Raw genomic sequence first — 10,496 nt, forward strand, 5'->3', positions numbered from 1 at the left:
TGATATTGTTTTGTGAATCTCATAATAAGTATGTATTTGTTCATGTTTTGTAAAAAAAAATTCTTTCTCATTTATTCAAAAATTGTATAATCTTCCGTTCTACATAGTCATAAATTGAATCTATATATTTTGTTACAGATAAAATAATGTGCTTATGATTTTTAAAACTCTAAGACTATTAGAGAATAGTATTAGTCAAATATTAAGAAAAAACTTGTTTACAACATCAAAGGTAGGCCTAATAATAAAGCCACTTTTTATACTTGTAATGCTTTAACGACCAACGGTCAGTTTGTAACGCTCTATAGGGAAACTTGGATTTACTTAGCTATAATATAAGATAGAATGCCTTAAGTTAGATGTTACGATGTGAGTCCATTTATAACGAAATTGGAGAGTTTAGATATCACTGAGCACAGCAGTGTACCAACATGCTTGATATTTTATACTAATTGTATTGTTATTGTTGGGTTAACCCAAGAGTTTTGATGTACTAATCGGAGTTTTCTCATTACTACTAAATATAATAATCAGCATAAATTGTATCTATTATGAAAGGCTCTATAATTAATTTATTTAGATGGCAAAGAGTAAGTTTGATTATGTGAGGAACTTTGAGACCGAAGACAAGCTACTACAAAATTGTTGGATTGTTATAAGGTAAGCAAAAATTATATAATTACACTGGTATAATTACGCTATCTTATTCGTTGGCTTAAAAACTTTGGGAGTTTTGATTTGATTTCGATTTGTTAGTTTTTAAACTATTAAAGTCTTAACATTTTAACCAATAACTAGCGGCTGTGTCCCTAGTATCTAGAGACTATAAAATGAAACCGAACGAAAGAAAAATAGCCTAAAACCACCATAAGACTTAAATAAAACAAGGATGGCAACATCCATAAAAGCGAAGCACTGAAAGGGTAGGACAAACGGACATTAACACTTGTATAGTGTCAGAACTGAATAAGCATAATATAAATGTATAAGAGTCCAAGCATCATTAAGTAAATTTGTTGAAAAACTGCTTGATTCAGGATAATATTTATGGACATACTTACATTTTTAGGACTTGATTATAGAGTTGCTTCGCTGATTACATTATACTTTGTTGTCCCAGGAATCAATATACCAAAAATCAGATCAATCGAATGATTAGATCACATAAAAATTTGTTAAAAAAGTTAAAAAAAATCAACATGTTTAAAATGGACGTACGGACATTTTGGTGATGATTATAGAGTTGCTAAGCATTCTAAATCGTACCTTACTATTAAAGGAATCACCATGAAAAATTTGAAATCGATAGGACAATTCTAACATGCCTAAATTAACGAAAAAAGCTATCCGCTACGGACATGCGGACGGACGGACGGACGGACCGACCCTAATTATAGAAAAGCTTCGCTTTTAAAAATTAAACAGTCTAAAGCCATTTAGGGACCTATATTAAGCTTCCGTGAAATGGAGGAATCGATCGGTACAGTTGTTGTATAGAAATCTTAAGCTCAATACAAAAAAAACTAATTACCTTATATATTAGGATTATACTTCACTGGAAGATTAGAAGGGGTATTTTCCAAAATATCAAGATTTGAAAATCATACTCTTGGGATATATGCAATTTTAAAAAGTGCCCATCTTTCATCAAATTAGATTGACATCATTTGATTGGTTCCTCGTTTGTTAATTTTGGTAATAATAATATTATTATTGTTTTAGAATAGATGGCAAAGGATTTCACAAATTTTCAGGTAAAATTGAATTATAAATCCAGGCTTGGCAGTTGCCTATTTTTGGCGAAGGGCTTTACGTCTTCTAGATTCTGCTTCTTTTGTTAATTAGTTTTAATGGAAAATAGTATGATAACTTATGTAGAATTTTTATTTAGTTTGCAAATATTATATAAAGATACTTTCATTAGACTATAAAAGTTGGAAAGATTTTTAATCAATATAATAGATTTGAAATCTGCATAAAATTTTAAGGATTTTTTATAAAATTCGTTTTTTATATAATTCTTTATTTAAAGGCGCAAATACGATTTAAGTTAATAAATTTTGACCAATAGGATAGCTGGATTGGAAACTACCTACGCTCTAATTGGTTGAATGATGTACGTCACTTAAGCTTCTCCAATCAGAGCGCAGATAGTTTTCAATCCACCAATCACAGATCTCAAAATTATTTAACTTAATTAGTATTTGCGCCTTTAAATAAAGAATTATATAAAAAACTAATTTTATAAAAAATCCTTAAAATTTTATGCAGATTTCAAATCTATTATATTGATTAAAAATCTTTCCAACTTTTATAGTCTAACTTTCATGTTATCGTCCTAGAATTCTCCAATTATAATTCAACTCAATGGGACAATTGATCATTTGTGCCAGTACTTTAGGCGATAGTTATAGAGTTGCTACACTTACCAAATTATGCTTTATTTTATTCCTTATCAGCATTGAAGGTTAGAAATCGATTGGACGATTTTAACATACCTAGATTAACGATCAAAGTATAATATACGGAAGAGACGGACGAAAGGTTTTCTTTTATTAATTTCCAAAGATTTTTTTCTGCCTAGATGAACACGAGTTTGTAAAACCGAATGACCTGAATGCCTTAAATCTGATGAACAAATGCGCTAGGAATTCTAACTATTAATCTATAATAATATGTTTCCAAAAATTTGGTAAGGTTATCGCCCCTTTATTCCCCCTCCCACCTTGGAGATCCTGTATGTTAGAGGTTATATAACTGTATGTTCCCATCCAAATGACCTTATGACTACTCTCAATTGGGTCTTTGAAAATCAACCAATGGTGTTGGGAATATTAACACAGCCAAGTAGCAGAAAACAATTTGCTATCAGACAAAAAAAGTTATAAAAAAGGGGTGAAAGTAGTTATCTGTATATACATCTATACTATAGATCTATTCCCTGTATTGAGAAATAATTAAAAATGTCATACTCTGTTATGTATTTAAAGTTATAATGTAAAGTTTTTATCTACTTCTACAGATATTTCTATTTTTATTTATGTGTTACTTATTAACATAATTGTGAAATAGTTTGAATTGGTTTAGAGCTGTGATAGATGATTTTAATGAGATAATGATTGCTTACGGACAGTCAGATGAGTACTCTTTTGTTTTTAGGTAGGTACTTAAAAACTTTTATTCATATTTTATTAAAAGCCAACCGTTGCTATAATTAGGGTCGGTCCGTATGTCCGTCTGTACGGTCATGATATGATTTCTAAATTTTGGAACAATGATTCCTATGACAGCAAGGTACAATACTTTAAGCGAAGTGTCTCCTTAATAAATTCCTAAAAATGTAAGTATGTCATAATTTAAAATTTTTGCCTTTAAAGATGTTGTCACTCTTGTTCTTGTTTATTTAATTCCTAAAATATACAGTAAGTCAGAATATACTATACTACCTGTCAATATCTTACAAATGCTTATAGGTATTTAATTTTGAAAATATTTCAGGAAGGACAGTGCAATCTATAGCAGGAGAGGTTCTAAGCTTATCACAAATATTGCCAGTCTATTTGCATCTAGGTAATCTAGTAAATTTTAGTAATTTTCAGGGGTTTGTATTCTGCACAAGATTAATTTTTTTCCCTGCTGCAAAATTTTTTAATTAATTTTTCCCCTCCTAGTTTTTTTTTCAGCAATGAAGGGGAAAAATGGATAAATATTTTTAGGACTCTTTATTTTATTCATATTATCCCCCCTCCCACATATTCTTTTAGTTCTTTTTTCACAAAGGAGGGGAGAAAAATGAAAAAAAATGTTTTCAGTTCTCTTAATTTTTTTTTTCCCCAACCATATTATATTTTTTTATTTTTTTTTAGGGTTGGGCCGAATATTTTCAATTTCCGGCCGGATACCGGATATTGAAACTATCCGGCCGGATATCCGGCTCTATAATTTTTTATACTTTACACCAAAAATCTCTGCTTTTTAAAATCTTAAATGGCTATAATTTTCTTATTATTGAAGCTAGAAGAACATTTTTCTGAATAAGTTTAACTTCATGTAAATTTAAATAAGATTTATGAAGAAATCTTTTTTACTACTTTAATACTTGGTAATTTGGCCGGTTATCCGGCCGGATAACCGGATATTTGCCGGATATCCGGCGTTGTCCGGATATCCGGCCGGTTACCGGATATCCGGCATTTGTAATCAGCCGGATATCCGGTATCCGGCCAAAAAAGTATCCGGCCCAACCCTATTTTTTTTACCCCCCCCCCCCGTTAGCAGGGTCAAATTTGCAGAATATACACCCCTGAAGCTTTCTGTTTCCTAGGGGCTCTGTCGCACCTATACCTGCGTATGATGATAAACAAAATTACGACTTCTATAGATTAAAGTTATTTGTTCAAAGTTTGGATACTACTAGTTTGGAAGCAACCTACCTACATTTAATAAAAGTACTGAAAGTTTTTTGGTCAGCGAATTAGAAGACACAGTCATAAAACTATTGACTAATTTGTTTGGTAATGTTGTAGAAACTTAATAGCGACACAATTGCTAGCTTTAGAATCAAAAATGAGGGAAAAGTAGGTTGCGGGTAAAATCCGTAAAGGTTGTGAGTTTTAAGTTAAAAACAGTAGCAGAACGATAAAAACTTTAGTTAACTTTTTAAAAAAAATTGTTGTCTAGTTCTTTTCAATAAGAAATACACATATTTAGTGAATATTATCGTTCTACTACTATTTTTAAGCCTTAAAACACACACTTTTACGGATTTTACCCGCAACCTAGTTTCCTTATGATGTCATACGTTACGCAATATTTTATTTAGTTATGTGTTTCATTGGTCTGAATTTTTCCCTGACAAGAAGCTAAAGTATCCACCCTGTTTTGATGGTAGGGCCGTTTTGTATCCTTCGGAGAAAAATATCAGGTGACTTAATATTTAATGGGTTGGCTGGATATCCGGCAGGATACCGGATATTGAAACTATCCGAATACCGGATAGCCGACTTATTTTTAAAGCCGGATATTCGGTTATCAGGCCGGATATCCTGTAACTGATTATCTTGCCGGATAACCGGGGTTTGCCAGTTATCTGGCCGGATACTGGATATCCAGTATTAAAAATCATCAGGTACCTATCTATCTTTTTATCTATCTATCTATCTAGTTTACCGAGGAGAAGCTAGGTAAGGCAGAGAAGACTGACCAGGACCCCCATCTTGTCAACCTCTATCTATCTATCTATATATCTATCTATCTATCTTTCTATCTATCTATCTATCTATCTATCCATCTAGTTTACCGAGGAGAAGCTAGGTAAGGCAGATAAGACTGACCTGGACCCACATCTTGTCAACCTCTATCTATCTATCTATATATCTATGGCCAAAAAAATATCCAGCCCAACCCTATTACCTATATAGTTATTGACTTAGAATTGCTAAGAAAATTAAACGTTTCACATAAAACTGTTTCCAACTTTAGCATTTAGAGACAAAGAACCCTTGATTGTTTTACTTTTGTCATAAAGTTTGACCTTTAATGGTTTATAATTCCAAGTTTTCCTCCTTTACATATTATTAATTTTACAAGTATTTTTGATGCAAAGCTACAATAAATGAACGATAAATGTAGCTCTAAATATTGACTAAAAAGCAAACATATTATGATATGTACTTTATTTTTAGGGATTACCTATCTTGGAGACAGGCTGATTGTCACATTAACAATCTTTATAATACTGTTTTCTGGACTCTTGTACAAAAAGGTAACTTCATAGCCTTAATTTTATTACATATTAAACTAGTTGCTTCGACCCTAGCCTTTAGGAGATGGTGGGAGATTTTAGAAAAATAGACTAAATCCTCCCCAAGGCATTTATAAGGCTTCCCTGAGAAGAACAACTAATTTGGAAAATATTTTATTGAGATCGTTAGCTTTAGACAAACAGTTTGTAAAGGAACAACTTAATTTGGAAAATGAAATGATAGAATAATATTAATAAAAATTCACAGTTTTAAAATAATAGGACTGCTTTATCACTATTGTTAATTTTCAGGTGGGCTAAAACCGCGAGCAGCCCAGGAACGATTGAGTGGAACAGTGTCTGGGGACAAGAATGAAATATTATACGCAGAGTTTGGTGTCAACTATAATAATGAACCTGCTCAATTTAAAAAGGTATAAGAACATTTCTATTTATCAAGTACATACTACAGAGATGTTTGTATTTTTGGGAAAGACATACAAAGGGGTTGATTTTTTATATTACCCACCCCCCACCCAAAAAAGTATGGTGGTATTTTACGCCTCCTCCTATAAAAATTTACCTCTGTACATACATCCCCCTCGCAACCCCTGCCAAAAATAAACCAAAGAATGTGTCTTAACTTTTATTTTTATAGCTAGTCAGTGTTTTTAGTATGAAGTAGATGTAAAATTTTCGATAGAATTCAATTCAGATATGCAATCGTTTTTTTTTGTAGACCTCTTATTTTTTTAGGTAATTTAAGTTTTTTTTAAATTAAGCCGGTTTTAAGGTACTAAAACGTAACAAAAAAGAAGAAGAAATTGCCATTATGAACAAAAATAGTAAGATCTTTAATTTGACACCTTACTTTTTTTATTGTGCTGAGTAATTGAAAAAATCTATTTTTTTCTAACCCACGAGAATAAAAACTTTGAACTTAATTATATCATTACACAGGCATAAGAAATAGGCGTTATATATACTTTTAGAATGAGAAAAATATTACAAATCCATTCTAAGCAAAATTAATATTAAAAGTTTACAAAGTAGTAAATAAACTACAATAAAAGAAATTATATAAAAATATTATATTATATTATACAGGCAACTATCTTATTTCTTGTTTTGAGAATAAAAATGGGAAGGGGGTAAAGAGGGGGTGAAGAAAGTGTTCCCTGTACAATATAATATGTTAGGCCATTTTTTATTTTTTTACTTTTTTTTCAATTTTGCTTACAATGGATTCGTAATATTTTTCTGATTCTAAATATATGAACCCATATTTTTTATGCCTGTGTAATGATATAATTAAGTTCAAAGTTTTTATTTTCGTGGGTTTAAATAAATTGATTTTTTCAATAATTACCTGACAGAATTCAAAAAGTAATGTGTCAAATTAAAGATCTTACTATTTTTGTTCATAATGGCCATTTTCTTCCTTTTTTTGTTGCGTTTAAGTACCTTAAAACCGACAAAAAAAAATTTTTTTAAACTTAAATTACTTAAAAAATAAGAGGTCTACAAAAAAAACGATTGCATACCTGAATTCTATGGAAAATTTTACATCTACTACTTAATAAAAACACCGGCTAGCTATAGAAATAAAAGTTAAGACACCTTCTTTGAAAGTTTAAACAAAGAAAAAAAATGTTGTTCTGGTTAAATGCCCTTAATTTTAACAAATCAGTAAATTCTCCCCCATCCTCCCTATATGGTGTGAAAAATAGTCTCCAATTTGTCTATGTGTTTGTAAAAAAAATTATTAAACATTTCTTTACTATTTTTGATTTTATCAAACGTACCTACTTGTTCTTACTTGTTATTATTTTTTTCAGGGAACAACAATAATAAAAAGAAAAGAGAAGATAGAACTACCTGATGGACAATCAAAGGTAAATTATTCTGAACTAGTCTCTACATACCAAAATTATTACCAATTGGTTTATTTTTAGATCTAATCTAGAAAACTTGATTTAAGAATAGTTTTCTTAGCTGGAAAGTTAAAAATACTAAAGCATTTCTTAATATTTTTGTATCTTTATTTTTTTTGTCTTTTAAATACCTCAAAGTTTGATTGATAAAATCAAACTTGGTGCCAAGATCTTCGTAGAAATTGCTGTAGCTCTTTTTATTCCAACCAAAGCACACTGCCACTTTTATTTCAAGACCTTTTTCTTAAGGTTCCATCAGTGCATGACATTGAAAATGCATTTTCAATGCTTTTTACAATACTAGCGACTACGCCCCTAGAGGCCTCTAGGGACACTTAAGGGAATGGAAGTGGGGATAGTATACCAGGAAAAAGATAGAATTTTTTGAGGGGAGATCATTTTTCTATGGAGCGATTTCTCATGGGAGGGTGGAGATACCAAGCCCCAAAATAGTTATTAACATTCCCTTTACTGTAAAGGAGAACCATATCGGTTCAGAAGTTTGAGAGATCCTTCGTTACAGACCAAAAAACACCTACTACTTTACATAATAGGAAGTGTAATGCGCCTAACTTAGTAGAAACTATAATTTTAATGTCTTTATGATTTTTATTCCAGATGAAGAACAAAGTTGTAGAATTGGATTGTGATATCATTGGAGACGAATTCTGGAACGAAAATCCGCATCTTTTAGAACCATTCAAAGAAATGTGATAAGAAAGGAGGGGGGGTAAAATGTGGTGACTCGTCACACGACATACCAGCAATTTTATATTGGGTGCTACTCCCTTAGTTTTAGAGATAATTGGATGAAATCTTTTGGGCTGGGTCACTAATTACCCCAACTATTGGTATCTTTCAAAAAAAAACGGCGGCGGGACCGCCGCTCCCGCCGCCCGCCGCAAAAAATTTTTTTTTATTGCATTTCTCGCCGAATTAGGCAATTTGGAATCATTTGAGACCATGTTATTTTTTTCAAAAATTTTTCCCCTTACAAGGAACCCTGCGGGGGGACTTAGTCATTTTTTTCAAATTCTCGTTTATCAAGGTATATCTTAAATACAGTGCTACTCCTGTCAGTAAAAAATATTTAAATAAAAAATGGCAGAGGTACCACCGCGGAAAACGGCGGCGGGACCACCGCTCCCGCCGTCCACCGCCGTTTTCCGCCGCCACCAGAAAAAAATTTTTCATTGCATTTCTCGCCGAATTAGGCGATTTAGAATCATTTGAGACCATGTTTTTTTACTTACCCACCCAACACCTTAAAAGATAAAAGATTATGTTTAAAAAAAAAATTTTGGTGGCGGCGGAAAACTGCGGCGGGCGGCGGGAGCGGCGGTCCCGCCGCCGTTTTCTTAATTCAAATATTTTTTACTTACCAACCTAAAAAGATTTTGTTTCAATATCTTCAAAATCACAAGAAAATTACTGTATTTAAATATACCTTGATAAACGAGATTTTGAAAAAAAATGACTAAGTCCCAACCTAAAAAGATTTTGTTTCAATATCTTCAAAATCACAAGAAAATTACTGTATTTAAATATACCTTGATAAACGAGATTTTGAAAAAAATGACTAAGTCCCCCCGCAGGGTTCCTTGTAAGGGGAAAAATTTTCGAAAAAAATAACATGGTCTCAAATGATTCCAAATTGCCTAATTCGGCGAGAAATGCAATAAAAAAAATTTTTTTGGTGGCGGCGGCGGGAGCGGCGGTCCCGCCGCCGTTTTTTTTTGAAAGATACCAATAGTTGGGGTAATTAGTGACCCAGCCCAAAAGATTTCATCCAAGTATCTCTAAAACTAAGGGAGTAGCACCCAAAATAAAATTGCTGGTATGTCGTGTGACGAGTCACCACATTTTACCCCCCCCTTGACTAGAGTGTAGTGTTCTTTTTTAGGAATATGTTAATAACGAATATTTCATTTAGAGAAAAACAACAATTTCGCCAACCAGACGAAATCAAAGAAGATAAAGTATAGAATATAAATCAGGATGAAGATTCCGCCTGGCTAGCCTGAAATAAAATTGGAACTTTTGAAAGTTATTCTGGCTTTTAGAAAAATCACATGGTTTCAGAAATTATCTAGATACATAATTAAGATTAATGCCTTTTTGAATAATTTACTAAAATCCAAAACGACGTGCATTCAACCATCTTTCTCCAATACACCTTGAATTAAAACTTTATATTTTGTGCAAAACCATAAACAAAATTGAATATAAACGTAAATTTTACAAAAAATATTTGGACAAAAAATGATATTAGCATTTTTTATCATTCCAGTTTTGAGGTTTTCAATTCTATTATTTATCTTCTTTGGACGAAATGTATTTCTTACTTGTTAGTGTACGATGCAAACTAGTTTGTCCTACTTGTGTTGAAAATTTTATCAATATTATAGTTCTGTTAGTTAGTTTTGACAGGTGAAAAACTATGAGGCAATTGGTTTTGTATTTAAATGAAATATATCTTCCTGTATTTATAGGTACCTGTGGTTTTCTTTTATAATTTTTTTTTAGTATTAAAGTAAGGGGTTTTCTTGCAGAGATCTCGTAATTGAAGTATGAAGGGCAGCTGATTTAAATCATAGAAAGCTAAATAATCAAATTAAGAAAGTGGTATTTGGAAGCCCAATTAATTTAAATACAACTGGGCCTCGTAATACCTTTAATTGTACTAGGCATCCAAGTTGTTTCAAAGTTTTCTTCATTACTTGATTTACGATATATCTACAATGATCATCCCTTCATGATTAGATTTTTGTTACAAGTTAAGCCTTTTTTATACACTTCTTACATTTTTTTTTAGATCT

The 10,496-nt window shown here is 31.7% G+C and overlaps 1 protein-coding gene across 1 annotated transcript; it reads left to right on the forward strand.

The window, feature by feature from the left end:
- Positions 1–131: 131 nt before the first annotated feature.
- On the forward strand, positions 132–8,445 carry THG (tRNA-histidine guanylyltransferase). The gene is made up of 11 exons (XM_080145871.1): positions 132–232; positions 581–660; positions 1,723–1,754; positions 2,585–2,645; positions 3,085–3,159; positions 3,499–3,570; positions 4,823–4,924; positions 5,685–5,764; positions 6,056–6,177; positions 7,582–7,638; positions 8,296–8,445. The coding sequence occupies exons 1-11, from the start codon at positions 155–157 to the stop codon at positions 8,389–8,391; spliced, it is 855 nt and encodes a 284-aa protein (XP_080001997.1). The 5' UTR covers positions 132–154; the 3' UTR covers positions 8,392–8,445.
- The last annotated feature ends 2,051 nt before the right edge of the window (positions 8,446–10,496 follow it).

This window comes from Acartia tonsa, chromosome 13 (genome assembly GCF_053477335.1).
Source record: "Acartia tonsa isolate MP-2025a chromosome 13, ASM5347733v1, whole genome shotgun sequence".
Classification (NCBI taxonomy): domain Eukaryota; kingdom Metazoa; phylum Arthropoda; class Copepoda; order Calanoida; family Acartiidae; genus Acartia; species Acartia tonsa.